The sequence below is a fragment of the Coturnix japonica genome, chromosome 1 (assembly GCF_001577835.2).
Source record: "Coturnix japonica isolate 7356 chromosome 1, Coturnix japonica 2.1, whole genome shotgun sequence".
NCBI lineage: Eukaryota > Metazoa > Chordata > Aves > Galliformes > Phasianidae > Coturnix > Coturnix japonica.
The window spans coordinates 51117950-51134088 of NC_029516.1; the positions used below are offsets into that span (position 1 = coordinate 51117950).

Here is a 16139-nt window from a genome sequence, read left to right on the forward strand (position 1 = left end):
GTGCCAGACAAAATCTGCAGGGATCCCAGACTGTGACGGTGGGAGTGGCTGAGCTGGGAGCTCTGCGCAGTGCCTATTCTTAGCTATAAAGTAGTTACAAGAGGAGGAGCTCCAAGCAGAGAATACTACGTATATAGTAATTATAAACAGCTAAGGGCTTTAAAGGAGAAAGAAACTTGTCCAGTGTTTTTTTTTTCTTTCTTTTTCTTTTCCTTTTTCTTTCATTTTTTATTCTTTTTTTCCTGCTGTGGAAGATACCTCCCCTGATACTTTCTCCCATCACCCTTCAACCCTGTCTAAAAGTGACTCTCCAGTCACAGAGGTCTGAAGGTCACTGAAGCACCAGGCACTCCCTTTCCCATCCACGCCATCCTCTCCAGCCAAGAGCCCTGGCACACTGAGCCCAGGGTAAGAGCAAGCTACTATAAAGGAGGCTGGAGGAGCATGGAGGCAAGGGGTGGGCAACCAGGAACTGCAAAAGTGTGACTGTTCTATCCAACAGGGACACTGAGCAGTGCCAAGAGAACCTCATTCTCATGCATGCAGATAAAATGGTTCCCACTGGAGCAGCTCAACCTGATGCTTTCTCCAGCTCTGCCCCAGCTATGAGACAGGTTGTGCTGGCCTACCACGTCCACATCAAGCACTCACAGAAGGCAGGAACATGCCATGCCATTCATCTCTGGCAAATGTTTTTCTATGCTGTATTAGCAGCTGTGTCAGAAGCTGTTTTTCTAGCAATAAGCTCTCTCTTGGTGTTTGTTTCACCACCAGGGGTGACAATTCTTAACCTGTCTGGTCTCCTTTGCCTCTACTCTCTCCTCTGGTATTTCACCTACCACCGAAATGCACCTGTCTGCAGGGTGAAAGCAGCAGTGATTCAATGACTTGTCACTGTTAACAAGGCCAAAGGGTTAGGGCCGAAAAGGTGAAATTCTTTCTGGATGTAAGCATGGTAGGCCACACCCTTAATATTCACTGGAATCCTCAGAACAAGGCTCAAGGGAAATTTAATTAAGACCCTTGCCTTCCCCTGAGAGTTTCACTTAAAGCAACAGTTATAAAATACAGCTAAAATTGGGGGAAAAAAAATAATAAAAATTGAACTGTTACAGACAGACAGTAATTGAGTTGAAGAGAACCATCAAGGCGGTTCAGGAAGGTCTCAAGCAATTACTCATGCTTTAAAGATGAAACTCATACCCAGGCAGCCATTCACTGCAAGCCCCGTTTGCCTGAGGCTCCTCTATGCCATATGCTGCCTGTGCGCGCAGCTCTGATGAGCATCCTTTGGCTCAGGCAGTGGGGGTGAAACCCACCCCATGGGGCAGCTAAGGGGAAAAAACAGAAGGTCTATGTCCTATAGAAATAAGTGAAGGAATACCTGGAAGGACTTGATGAAGGTCCAAAGCAGTGTCCGGATGCCCTCCCCTCGGCTCAGGAGCTTCACAAGACGCATCACGCGGAAGAGTCGGAAGAAGGTGATTGAGATGCGAGAGTTTTCCTCTGCGTTCTGGAAGCCATTGTCACAGAGGCAGGAGTTACAACAGCACGAGAGAAACAAGGGCCCTGGGCCACAGAGCACGCTATGCTGAGAGCTCACTGCACTGTTCCTTATCCTGGTAATGCTCCCTGGGCTTGCAGTACCCTGGCACACCATGGATGGGCCTTCTCTCCCATGGTGGTGAGGCTATCTACGAGGCTTCCTATGCCATTAGCCTCCTCTTTCAGCTTGCCTGGACTTTAGGGATCAGTGACTGATGATGCTCCCCTCATTACATTCCCTCTAACAGCGCAAGGATGCAATTCGCCTGTGATATTTTACTGGAGAAGAGAAATACTTCCTCTATGGATCCAACTCAGATGGTTGATCCCAGTGAGCGTTTCAGCCAGCAGCTCTATGGAGTGCTGTGGGCACCGGCCACGTGCCATTTGCTCTGCTGGGAAACATCAGGTCCCAGGTCTGCTCTGAGGTCCAGAACTGTGTGCTAGCACTACGCATATCAATGGTGGCCCTGCTGCGGCCATGCTGCTGGGGCTGAGCTGCACTTGCTGCTCTGCATTTGGGCCTTGTGCATTTCTCATGACCCTGTTGTACTTCCCACAGTCTGTGATCTGCCTTTTTGCTTTCCATTTTTTTTTTTTAAATGTTTTATTTTGGCTTCTCTGCTACTGTTCAAGTGTGCAGTGCTTTTAAATAGCCTTTTTTTTTTTTTTTTTTCTTCCTCTTTTTCCTGGCCCATTTCTTTTTTCTCACAGTATCTTTATCCCTAAGCATTTTCCCCTGGGCCCATAATGGACTCTAACATTCCTAAGACTTCATACATGTGAAGGCAATCTCCATCTGACTGCCCAGATACCAGCAGGCTCACCTGTGGAGGCCCTGCTGCATAGCTCAAGGCACAGCAATGCAATGTTTCCCGGCTCATTAACCCCCCAAAATACTGCACACAGACTGCTGAGCTCCTGGTTCCGCCAGAAGCACTGTGGGAATGTAACCTCCTGCCACGTATAGAAATAACAGTCACCCCACCACCTGGTTTGCAATGAAAGGCTCAGAGACCCCTTTTCTGTCCACACCTAGCCTGCAAAGTTGGAGTCTAAACACCAAAAGAGCAACATTTTGGAGGAAGAAACAGTGCAGATCACCCTCGCTGTTAACTACTCATCACTGTGTAAACCAAGAGAGAACAGACCCTTGGGATTTCCTGTCACAAGGCAGCAAAAGCTGCATCTGTCTCTATTTCTGACAAAACCCGAGGCAAAGAAACCTCTCATATATGCATTTCTGGGATTAAAACTCCAGATGTGCAGATGAAGATGCTGTGAGCATCTCCTGTTTCCCACCTGGGACGTGTTGGTTTGTGTTTGGCTTCATCTGCCCGGCTGCCTCTCAGCCCTGTCTGCTGCTGTGTGCCTGCAGTGCCTCAGAACTGCAGTACAGCTGCAGTCTGTCTGTCTATCCATGTGAATCACCAGTGGGTATTTTGGGCAGCCTCCTCCAGTCTGCAGTAAAGGCTGATGCTGGCTGCCCACGCAGTAACAGGGTGAAAAAGATGGGGGGAATAGGCTGTGCCATGGAAATGGCTGAGCGCTCCCTAAATCTCACCATTCCTGTGTTCTGACTTGAGCAACAGCCTGAGGGCTTCACTGAATTGGAGGGAATGGCTCTAATGTGAAGGAGGGAATAGAGCTGCCAAGAAATCAAAAACCTTGGCACTGAATGCATTCAGAACTACAGTCCTGGAGGGCTAGCTGTAGGGTTGTGTGAATCCCCCAGTTCTACAGAAGCCCTATGGCCTCCTCTTCACTTTCCCTAAGGAGCTAAATTCCAGTACTACCTAAAGAGAGTTGGGCTTTCAATTTCAAAGTAGTGTGGACATCACTACTGCTGTGGTTGTGACAAAAAAAAAGAGAAAAGGTTTTCTCATTCTATCTGCTGCTACTGCTCCTTCTGGTCCTGGCCCTTTGGATGGCAGCATGATGGGACATAGGTCTAGACAGACACTGCTTTGTCTTTTCTTGTTGAGAGGAGGCAGGGGATGAAAGCAGAAAACTGTCCCTGCCCTCCTTAGGTCCTAAGGTAGAGAAGGTCTGAAAAGTGGACAGTGTGGAACAAATGCAGAAGAACTTTATGGTAAGGGTGACAGAGCACTGGAACAGGCTGCCCAGAGAGTCTGTAGAGTCTCCTTCTATGGAGATATTCCAGACCCATCTGGACCTCTACCTGTGCAACCTATTGTAGGGTACTGCTTTAGGAGGGGGGATGCACTCGATGATTGCTTGAGGACACTTCCAACCTTGCAATTCTGTGACTCTCTGAAATTCACCCCTGACACAGATCTCTGTAACTCAGTGACATCAAAGCACTCAGCCAAAATCAATCAGTGATGCCTCAGGAGATTATGGCCATTTTGAAACAAGGTGGCTGCACATTAGCATGCAGTGTCTGAGTAGACTTCTTACTCTTTCCTAGCAGCCATCCAGACTTTTGAAGGCACCACTGAATGTGCACCATTGCATGGTTTATTCTTATTTGCACATACTACAAACTCATATGTTACAGCAACGATACCTCACTAAAGAGCTTCAGAGTCTCGCTTGTTTCCAGTTTGTAAAATTGGACATGAAATCTCATGGCAAACTCATCACGTTGGTAGCGATGTAGTTCACTGCTAACAAGAAATCTGAACAGGTCGTGTTCTCTCTCAGTGATTCATTAGAAGGCAGAACGACAGTTAACTTGACCAAAGGAAAGCTCAGGATGCACAAGAAATACACATGTGCAGCATATTCACAGCTCATGTGAACACCAGACTCACACCAATACACAACATGGCAGCTTCATGCACAAATAACTAGGCTGGGCTTGGAGAGAGAACTTGTGATCAGGGGAAAGAGAATAAAGGAGTGTGTTAGAAAGAGTGTCACAGAAGCTGGGAGGGTGGTCTGTATTTTCGGTCTTACCATAGAGGAAGAGCATTGGGTATTTTCAGCTGGCTTTAAAGAAAGGCAGACAGAAATAAGCTGTAATAAGTCTTCAATCAAGAGCCCTAGTAAACTAGGTCTTGGCTAACACAGGAGCAACAAAATGGCAGAAGAGGGCAAAAAAGAGTGTGAAAGTAATGCACAAGAGGCTGGGCTCATTCCTTAGGATGTCCAGGATCAAAGCTGGCCTGTGGCAGAAGTAGGTACAGCTCCCATTGAATTCAACGATGTGAGCTGTATCCACTAACACCACATGTAAATTTGACCTGTTGTTTTCTCAGTGCTAGACATCCCGGAATCCAGGCAGGTGAGTTATAGATATTATTAAAATGTTTATTGCATCACCACAGCCAAGTTGGGTACAAGGCTAGATTCAGTTCCTCAGCCCAAATCCAGCAATGACTGCATAGGGAGCAGCCAGCTTCTAGTGCATCAGTCTAACTGTAAATCCACAACACCCCAGCGCTAAAGCAAAGTTATCTATTTATATACCCCCATTCCCCTACACATAGTTCTGGATGATTATATGGTTCTTGCTAAGAAAATGGGCTGGGACAGTGCAATCAGCTTTTGACAACCCTAAATGCCCACTGCCAGCTGTGGAAAGCAGATTGGTGAGGCTGGTTAGCTTGCTCTACCCTTCATCCACCTCACAGCAAAGCTCCAGGACCCACTGGATGCGCCCTTTGAGGCCAAGCTCAGCTGAGCTGAGCCCCAATCCTCCCTGGAAGAGCGTAGTTGCTGCAAACACTTTCTGACACTCCTTGATGAACTCCTGGGGTCATTTCCAATACTGAAAGCAATTCTAAAAAACGCCCAAGGCAGCAAATACCCTTATGTGTGAGAAGCAGAGTTAAAAATTAAATAAAGGCAATGTTATCAGGAATTCTTTGGTGCAAATGCATAACCCTTCAGATTCAAATCTCTGCCATATGCCCTATATGCCTAACCTGTCCTACGCTGCTTCCTTTAACTATGCTACCAAAGCTGAAACTGATGGACTTTCTTTGCCAATGGCAAAATTCACCTCTAGTGCCACGCAGTGTGCTCTGCTCTCCAAGGACACTGTACTAACAAAACTGTCACTGTATTACCTAAACAAATGCTGCATTTTGGATGCTCAGACTATTTGGTGATATAGGCAAATGATGAATTAAAAGGCCAAGCTATACCTGATCATGCAGTATTCTTTTGGGTTAACTCGTTGGTTTTGTAGGGACAGCTTTCATTGTTTTTTCCTCCTCTTTCACATTTGCTTGTGTTTTCAGATCACATACAGGCAAAAGTTGGTTTGAATGCCAAATAAGGGAGCAGTGCCCATGGGGACCTTTCTTACAGCCCAGGCAGAGATTTTGATTTTGTGTTGCTGGGCAAATCTCTCTTTTCCAGCAGCGCTTTTCTGTGTACCACCCACTTTCCTCCTTCTATCAGTATTGCAAATCATCTTCTCTAACAGGAGGAGCCTTATTCTGCAGGTTGCTGTACTAGACAGTATTTTGCACTTAGGTATACAGGAGCAGAATCAATCCTCAGCTTGAGAGGGGAAACAAATACTACCATTTTCCATGGATGCCAAAGAGTCACCATATGGACCTAAGCAGGGATATCTGAGAACCTGTTGCTGTAATTTTAAAGTGTGACCATCTCTAACGATAACACAGAAAGCTATTGTTAGATCACCTCAGAATCTGTAACCTTGCAAATGATGAGAGCATGACAATTTAAGGACAAAGACAAGCACCTGGCACCTGAGAATGAAGGATTGAGGCACGATGATAGGTACTTGGAATTAAAGTCAGTGTTGAATGCCCAGTCGAAGAGGACAAGATTTCATTTCTGCATATCTCAGAACAATGTATAACAGCTGTTTATTATCTTTGAAGGAGGTTTTGGATAAGCAGCACCGTGTAACAAAAGGCAGCCTTGGCTGTACTCTCTTGAAGCCATCTCCTCCTCTACTTAAGGTCTAACCTGCAAAGAAACTTTGCTCTATTGTACACTGCTCTTGTCATTTGGGGGACAAGTACTATGCACATAACTGAATCAGAAAGGGGAACAACAATAACAGCGAGATCAGCCAAGAGATGACGTTTCGAGCAACTTCCATCACACAGAAAGGAGACCTCAAGTATAAGTCACAAGCAAGTCCAGAGACACAGTGAGTGATACAAAAAGGAATCTGCAGGTTAAGAGGGGCAAGAGATAAATCTGAGGCAGGGGATAATGCACTGAACTGAATGGGCTATTCCTTTTATTGTTATTATTTTTTAAATTTATTCTCTATGTTAACATATTTTAAAAGGTATCAGATGTCAAGGAGCAGAAAAGGTCAAAAAAACAGAGAAGCAGGTATTGGAAATCAACATAAAGGTTCGGTAGGATAAGGACTGAGAGATCCCTGATACATCTGGAAAATTCCTCAGAATTTTGCTGCCCGTATGTATGTTATTTTAACCATTTTCAGTGCATGTCAGAGCATACATGGAAACACTGCTTGAGCTGCTGCTCACCTGTACACATCCTTAAAGCTCCTGGGAGCACAAAAATAAAAGCACAGCTTGCACCCATTGTGATTCAAGATCCCAGATAAGAAGGTTCCCAGGAAGGAAGGCATGTGCACTCAATGGAGAAATACTTAACATCTCAGAGAACACAACTCAGAACATGGTAACTGTTCTGTCTTCCTGCCAGTCCTGTTCTCTGGTTAACCAGTGCTGCTCCACCTGGGTAGGTGGGAGTGGGCCTGAATCTCCTGAACATACACAATGACTCACATTTGAGTCATATCTGATCATGCCACCAAGTTAAGGAGATAGTGCTTGTAAGAGGAACGTTATGTTTAGGGGCTTTCCAGATGCTGAATCCAACATGCTTTGTAAACTAGGAGAGGATAAAATCTGCATACTGGAAGAACCAGTTTCAGTGTTTTAAGGGATACATATAACAGCCAATATTGTACTACAAAATACTGCACATCTTGAAATTCTGAAAGTTTCTGAGAGAGGACGACTTGGCCTCTCTCAAAAAGAGAAGCCTCTCCTTTACAGAGGAGCTGTAAAGACAGAAGCCAAAAAGTGAGCAAAAAGACTAAAGGCCTTACACCATCATGGCAGTATTGAAGACCCTTGAAAGAGCCCTAGCTTAGAATCTTTTTTGATACACAGAGACTTAGAAGAAAATAATAAGGCAAGCTAATAAATTCAAATGAAAGTTTCAGTAGGAAAATCCCAAGAGGAGGCATCAATCCCTCCTTGCTCCTGTGCAACACCAGAGACAGAGGACCACGCTGAGAGGTTTGAGCCACGCTGAGAGGTTTGAGCCACGCTGAGAGGTTTTTGGCTGGTTTTCTGACAGCTACAAGGGTAGCAGAGAAATTAGCACCTAGAAACAGGCTAACTCCATTAGGATCATGCATCATATAGAGAATTAATAAATCCATGGAGGCTCTGTAACTCATGACAGTATGAGCAGGTGGCATTCCCATGACTGGTACTGTTGATGGTAGTCAATTCATACACTGTAGAATACACTGAAGCCACTTGCTTTTTATTACTTATTCCAGGAAGGATTCCTCTGAGAATCTGTACTGCAGAGTTCACCTGAGCTGGCAGCAGTGCTGTGTAATTCATTTGCAGTTCCAGAATATTGGTCTTCTTGAGCTCAAGGCTTGTATTCTGAAGTCCTCCAAGACTGTGGTCTACTTCAGCCACACTGCATCTGTAACGTTCTTAGGCACAAAATGATGGTAGAAAGAGAAATTCTGGGAAAATTACCTCGCTGTACAAATATAATTAAGATTCAGAAGGGAATTAAATTAAAAGTAGTTTCACTGGGGATACCCGGTGGGAAACAGCGCTTTGATTTTGTTGCTACAGCAGGGTAGAAAGAACTAAAGGATTGTTTCAGCTTGTTGGCCGCTTAAGTCTTGACTGGCTGTAGAGATCACAAGTAAGGCAGCTGCAAGCCAATAGCACCACTGTTCTGGAGATTTTTATTGCACACGTGGGTCACACACAAGCTGAGACATGGTCTAAGATGACACAAGCTTCAGGAAGACCAAGAGTTTAGTAGGCAATAGGAGAAGATCTAGAATTTATCATTGCCATGGAGATGTGGTTAGAGCCATGCCACTGGAGTTTCTCTTGTGTCTGTAGTGTCAAAAAGCCGAAAGACTGGAGGAAGCTGAGTAACACATGTCCTTGTGCAGGGAGAGGAAAAGTCAGGGTTCCAAATCAGCTTGGCTGCTGACAGGTGATAGCTTGCCATTACACTGGGGAGTTACCACAACCCCCTCCAGAGTCATCTCTCTGCCACTGCTGTGTGTGGTTTTAATCACAAATACTCCAGAGATAATCCACCTGCCACTGAAGTCTGTGAAGTTATGATAAAGCCTGGCAGAAATGTATCTGCTATTTCTCTGACAGTGAATACTACTGGATTGCAGATGGCATCATTCTCAATTCCTACAACCTTACAGCAAAATCAAATTATTAGCAGGAAAATAGGTTTTTTTTTACAAGCCAGGCAAGCTGTTCAAACACTGCATTCTTTCATTAAGTGCACGTTCCTTCGAGAATTTGTGGGAATATTTTGAGTTAAACTAGCCGCGAGTTATTTGCTTCGCTACAAAAGCATTTTTCTATTAGAAGGATACTGACACTGAAAGCAAAGCGCCCTGCAGAAACATGGCAAATGCTGAAAAAAAGCATTTCAGAAATGTGAGGTTAAAATCTGACACAATACCCTTGTATATGAGTTTTCATGTTGGTTAGAGCTATTGTTTCAATTAGAGATGTTATGTAACTGAATAAACCAGCCCTGGCCGGCACTGTTTTTAGTTACGGAAGCAAGTGCGTATGATGCTGCTTTTACTGAGGCAAATGGTGAACACCTTGCTGATGTCCTTGGGAAGAGCGATGCAACAGGCTAATCCTCCAGCAGCCCTGCAGAAGATCTCCTGCCCTGGGGAGCTATGTTTTTATTTAGTGCAATAGGAGGAACTGCCATTACTCTTCTGCCGGCACCATGTGAGTTGGTTTACATGTAATGCTTGCAGCTACAAATGCAAGATATATATGTTTATGCGTCACATAGATTCCATACAATCTCAGATCCCAGGGTAAATATTAGCATCTCTGTGTGAGCAAAAGCCTATCCCAAATCCAGTTAATAATGTCAAGGTAACTTTTATAGCAAGTGCATTTTCCAGCTGTTTTTACCCTTTTATTTCCTGTGTATTCTAAGATGTTGAAATTCTAGAGCTCACTTTAGTAATTAGCTTCAAATATGTAAATCATACCAATTTGAATAGGTTATTAATTAATTTCATACATATATATATATCCATGAAATTGTGAGACAGTTATCTTATGGTTTCAAGTGCTTCAGGTAAATATAAGGGAAGTCAATTGCTCTAATTTGGTTATGCAAATTACCTCAGATTAACAATTACTGGGCAGTTAATAAAAGAATCCCTTTATATACAGCTGAAAGCTCTGTTTTTTTTTCATGTCTTTCAGAGGGAAAACAGAACAATTGGTAAAGTATATCCATGCAAATTGTTCCTAATTTTCAGGATGTTTTAATAATCCTTCTCATTAGCTCTGGGTAAATTATGAGTTCAAGTCTTATGGTAATCAGACTTGGGGTGTTCCTATGAAACAAGAAGATATTAAACACTCAGAGATGCAGCACTCATCTTCAGGTACAAGTACAGGTCTGACTTGAAGTAACAAGTCAGGCTTGCCTATGTTTTGTTATTTGTTATTTGTGGTACAGGTAGACAAACAAAACCCTAGAACAACTACATATGAAGGCTCAGAAGATAAACTGAGACATGGAAATAAATGTTGAAACGCCAGTTGCATGCAGAAACTTACAGTTTTAAAGGTGGAGTAATTTAACAGATTTTCTACACTGAATGTCAGCTGAGGAGAGGTTTTAATTGATTTGAACATCTCTGCCAGATTCCATATTTGACAGAGTGGACTTTTTCCATTCCAGTTCCTTTCTCTCTTGCCCCATTCCTGGCTCACAGGACAAACATTCCAACAGGAGGTAATGAAGCTAACCCAGCCCAGAGTAGGCTGATGACCCCGTGTGCAGTCCTGGCCGCTGAGCAAGACTGGAACAGACAAAAAGTGAGAACACAGAGTTCCCAGGTCTCCAGCTTTCCTTTGCTCCGTTACCATCCATGTAAACTGTCTTCTCATTGCTGTTTCTAAATTTCTAAAAAAGTGAGACCAGCAGGTCTCACTATCTTTCCTACATCAAAACTTAACATGGTTTTTAAGCACCAAATCCAGCAGCGTACTTAGCATTCTGATGGAAACAGAAGGCTTATTTACCTCCATCTCTTTAGGAAGACTTGCATTATTCCTTACACTGGTCATTCTTCTGTGGGACTTTTCAGGGCCAGGTTGGATGGGGCCCTGGGCAGCCTGAGCTGCTGGGTGGCAGCCTACAGCTGGGAGGGCTTTGAGGTCCCTTCCAACCCATTCTGTAATTCTGTAGCTTTGTAGCATTTCTTGAAATGAAAGAGGTTGTTCAAAATATTCATTTCAGTCTTGGTTACTTTAAAGTGATTCTGCTGTGTGCTGTGCAAGGTGCAGCCTTTTCCATTCCTCATGCCATCCTGCAGACTGTCTTGGAAAGGGTAATAGCAGTAAGGCTCCTCTCTAAGATGAGTTTCCTGAGGAGCTACCCTTGTCTCCAATATCTTGTAATTCATTGCGCTGAGAGGATGTGTATCATCCCCTGGCTTCATATTATCTGCAGGCTGCTGATTTCATAAACTAAGCAGATTCCTAGAAACAAGTCCATCCTCTGTCTTGACTGTACTTGTCTTCAATGTGCTCAACATTTGAGCCCCTTCTTCTACATCTACTCGTTAATTATTTAGTAATTAGCTGATAGGATTGCATGGTGTGGAAAATGGATAAAGAAGAAGAAATAATAAAGGACAGACTGAAACTTGGTGCCCTCTGCATATCGGTGCCACAGGTTTCCCTGGGCAGTTTGCTGTGAATTCAATATGAATGGGTTACTGAGATGCAGTGAATCCAGTAAGGTGCATCTTTGCAACTCCTGTGCAGCTAACAATTACACCAGTGGTGTTTAAGGTCAGAAGCAGGCCTGTGGTTTGCAGTAAAATCCAGTCTTTAGTCTGGCAACTCTTCCAGGCACAAAGGGAGCCAAAGGGAGACTAGATCATGTTTTACCAAGGCAGAAGGCAGGCAGCCTACCAGCTCAAAGACTCTGCATTGTTGCCAGGATCCTTCCCTTGGCAAGCCCAAAGACTCTTGGGCAGGGTGAAGATGAATCAACCATGCTATGCTTTGACAAAGGTGAAAGAAACTGCACATCTCATTGACACCAGAACTCCGTTTTGCAAGCGACACTGGGTACAGATGAAAGAGCAAACCCTGTTACTTTTAAGTAATGGATCTTTGCTCAAGAGAGGCTACCCAGAGACACCAGCAGCCCAAATGAGAGAGTCTGCAACGGACCATTTTCACTTAAGATTTGTAGCAGTTAGGATTTCATTCATAAGCTGTGCATTCACGGCTTTCTCAATTAGAAAGTTATTTAATATTGAAGCACAACATGAGGTTTCCTAGAAAAGAAGTGCTTTCTGACGCACACTCGATCTCTGTCTGTTAATACAGAAATCATTGTGGGATTGGAAATGTCGATCACCAGCATTATCGAAGCAAGCTAGAGGTGTTTATGTGGAGACTCTTACAAAAATACTGAGCAATACTTTTTGCTCTGCATCCTAGAATAGATGATTATTGATTTGACGAGTTTGTCAGAGAAAAAAAATAAACTAAAAAATGGCAGGGATAGTTTGGATGAAAGATAATTCTCACTGTGTGTGATTTACTGTGCTCAAGACTGGGCAAGCAGATGAGACAAAACCCCTAGCTTTAAATATTTGTTTTATTGTCTATTAACAAGTGTTTCTTCACTGCTGAGACATTTTTGCCTTCCTGTCTGTTCAGCTTAGGAAAAGAAGTCACTTGATGTGGCTTTCTCCTAGTCTGCACTGTAGCCAGGCACCTCCCATTTTAAAAGTGGATTTTGAGACAGAAGACTAGGATGGGACCAGCTGGGATGTCCCATTGTTCTGCAACATGGTCAGCTGTACCAGCAATTAGAACCAGACCCACAGTCTTGGCTATCAATCAGCTGACCATAAGAAGCAATCTAGCATCTACTGTTAGGTCATCTGGATGCAGCTGGGAATGGGTCCCACTGAGCAGATGTCTAGGAAGATACATCAAGCAGAAGTCATTTACTTGGCATGTTGTGCCAGACAGTTCCCATGAAGAACAGACCAGTAAGAGAAGGAACTGCCATTTTAAAGACAGTTGTCTAGTGAGAAATTGAAAAACAAGCAAAACACCCTTATGTTTGCCTGGTTGGTACTTATGAAGGTGGAGAGAATAGCGGTGCTGGAAAATTCCTTGGGCATTTTGGGCAAAATAAGTCTTACAAAAAGTTGAATTAAATGCCAGAAAGCATCTTTTCCGGCTGCAAGGAACAGCCTTAGATGACAGAGCTAGCTGGATCTGAACTCAGCTGACCTGAAATTGTAGTTTTTGGTGCTTGGGAAGCTATCACTAAGTAATGTCAGTTTGCTAAGAGATGATTTAAGGAGTCAGAGCTTTTCTATGGATTCATAGAAAGATACTCTATTGGAGTTCAGGGAAAGTTACAAGAAACTTTTTCTAGCCCACAGAAATGATTTATCCTGGCTGGGAACCCAACGGAAAATATAACCAGCTTGCGGCAGTTCTAATGTTATTTATTATTTTTTCTCTTGAACATTTTAACTACCTTTGAATAAAAACATGTTGGCATTAAAAAGAAAAGGTAAGTAAGTGTATTTGTACTGCAACTGCTGATGCAAGAATAATATAGCTTTTTTGTTTGTTTTGTTTTTTAAGTGATATACAGAAAAAGGAGAAGAAAAATGTTGGTCAGAAAATCTGGATGTGGCTTTTTAAATAACCCTCTGTACTTAAACACATGTGCCACACGCTTATGTCACCACTGAAGCAGCTCAGGACAAGGCCTGTAGTACTCCGCATTCTCACTATTAGCTGTTGTAACAATACTTTGTAGTCAAATATGAAATGGTGACTCTTTCCCTTAGCGATTTAAAATGCACAGAGGTGTTGGGTAGGTGAAAGCCAGCAGGAATTAAAAGCAACACCCACTTCCTGGTGCAGTCCCCGAGACACAGCGCCTGATTGTTTTGAAGTGAGCTCTGAACGCTTTCACCCAGGAGGACTCAAGGCAAGATTATATGTCAGACCTTACAGCCATAGGGCTATCTAACTTCCTTCTTAATACCTTTATATTTAGGTTACTGGGATCTGTTCTGGGTTCTTTACCTTCTGTTTCACATATTTTCATTAACTAGAATGTGTGTGGTTACATTTACATGGCAAGACAAACTTGTTTTTATGCTGCTTTGAAATCTCCCCTCCATTAAAAAAAACCCAAGCATTTGGCTAATTCCATGCACCTGCAATAATGTTTAAACCAAGTATAACCAGAAGTGTTGTGGAAACTGCAATACTGAGGTGTCTCCTCAAATCTGGGTGGCATGGAGAGTCTGTCAATGGGGAAACAACATACTTTGTTCCTACAGTGCATTGCTAAGACTGTTAATCACCAGCAACAGCTCAAGTAGGTAAATGAGGAAGGAGTCATTGGCATTCACTACTCCCTTTTCTGCAAAAAAAAAAATAAACCCACTTTTTTTTTTCTTTTTTTTTCTTTTCTGTTTGCCCATATTTCATATATATGTATATATTAACAGAAAATCAGTCCCGTTACCAAAAGCACACCTTTGGATGGGCAAATCTTATTATGGACTCTGGAAATGCATTCAGAATACCAACATTTCTTAAGCCAAAAGGGAAATAAAAGTAAAGAAGAGTCCCCATCCTCATGATAAAAAAAACAATAATACACAAACCAAACCAAAAGACCCCTGTTCAAACATGGTTGTGCTCAGGTAGTCTTACCGTACTTCCTTCTCACTAACATGCGCTAGGATTGTTGGTTAAATGTGGAAGGTGGTCAAATTTGAATCAATCTGATCCTAATTTGGGGGAGAGCTGAGGGCAGCTTTGCTGAAGGTCACCAAAGGCAAAATAAAGCACCATATACCACTGCTACAGCTCACAACCATGCTTCAACGTGGCTTCTTGCATAGAGAAGCTATGGTGTGTTACCTGGGTTATTCTAACGGTAAAAACACTACCAGGCAACAAAAAAAAAATAGGCAAAATCAATATCCTCCCACCCACCCCTCAACAATTTTATCAGTGGTTTTTCCAAATAGAAAACAAGTCACATATACATACATATACACACACACAGGGATAGCTCAGGACTACATACAACTTCTAGGATGGCAGCAGTAGGGGTATGACAACACGGATGTCAAAAGAAGCCACTGTGCTTCTCCAGCCCTTTGCTACTTCATTCGGAGGCCTCTGCTACCTGCTAGGTGGCATTTGAGAAAGAGAGAGGGGAAGGGAGATGGAAGGAGGTCTTTTCTGCCTTTTTGCTGGAGTATTGGGCACACAAACTTGTAAGTTCTAGGAACCGCAAAGGTTTGTGTCTGGTGGCAGCTGATGGCCAAAATCTGAGCAGCAAAGGGCGTGGAAGCAAAGAAAACCAGACAGGCAGAGACAGAGAGACAGACAGACAGACGCAGCGACAGAGATGAGTGCCAGTCCCAACTGAGGTGCAGGCTAGATGTATGTCGTCCTTCCACCGATCCTTGCTCCCATTGCGGGGTGTGTGTGTGTGTACAGGATTGTGTCAGTGGGGCCGCCTGCTCCGGCCCTTGCAAAGACAGAATGCCCCAGGGCTGTTCTGCCTGGGTAAGGGCTGCAAGATTAGAGCCACTGGTTCTCTGCCTTCAGACACATTGATTGAGGGTGAGAATGAACTTGTGAGGTTTACTGTGGCTGGAGACAAGGGAGAGGAAAGTGAGGGAGAAAAGGAAGAAAGGAAGGGGCAGGTTAAAAGGGAAGAGTGCAGGAGGAGGTGAGAGGGAGACTTGAGTATAGGCTGTCAGATATTCCAAAGAATGGGAGCGGGAGCCCATGACAAATCAAATGAAGCCTCTTGACACCAAAAGCGGGATGACTGTACGAAAAGCCTCCATGCGTCTGGTTTAAGCCTGAGCTGCTTTATTGAGAAATAAAAGAGAACAAAGGGGAAATCAGTGCACAGATCTCCAAGGACTCTTGGGATCTGAACACCTTGGTATCTCCCTTACTGCACCTGTCCTCAGAACTCAACACATCTGCAACCTTCAGATGACTTCCTATCACTGTTTGGAAACCTCTTCAGAAATGCCTCATGTAACGTGCTCAGCCCTCCCGAACCTCGCAGACAAATAGCTAACCATATTCAGCAGGTCTGGGCACAACAGACCTATCCAGCATTTTTCCAGAGGAAGGAATGAAACAAGATGGATTTGGAGTTTTTCTAACCTTCTTCATAGGGTAGTCATTTCCTGAAACCCCTAGGTATAGCACTAGGGTTGGAACTCATTGACCCTTAAGGTCCCTTTCAACCCAAGACATTCTGCGATTCTATGTCTCCCAGATGCCACCATG

At 43.7% G+C, this 16139-nt stretch overlaps 1 protein-coding gene across 1 annotated transcript in view; it reads right to left on the bottom strand.

Moving 5' to 3' along the window:
• The window catches only part of CACNA1C (calcium voltage-gated channel subunit alpha1 C), a 451547-nt gene that overhangs the window by 29851 nt on the left and 405557 nt on the right, over positions 1–16139 (bottom strand). Inside the window, exons 33-34 of the mRNA XM_015865321.2 lie at positions 4468–4500; positions 1385–1513 (exon numbers count right to left, since the gene is read on the bottom strand). Of these exons, the coding sequence (XP_015720807.1) occupies positions 1385–1513; positions 4468–4500 (162 nt within the window). The remainder of the gene's footprint in view (positions 1–1384; positions 1514–4467; positions 4501–16139) is intronic.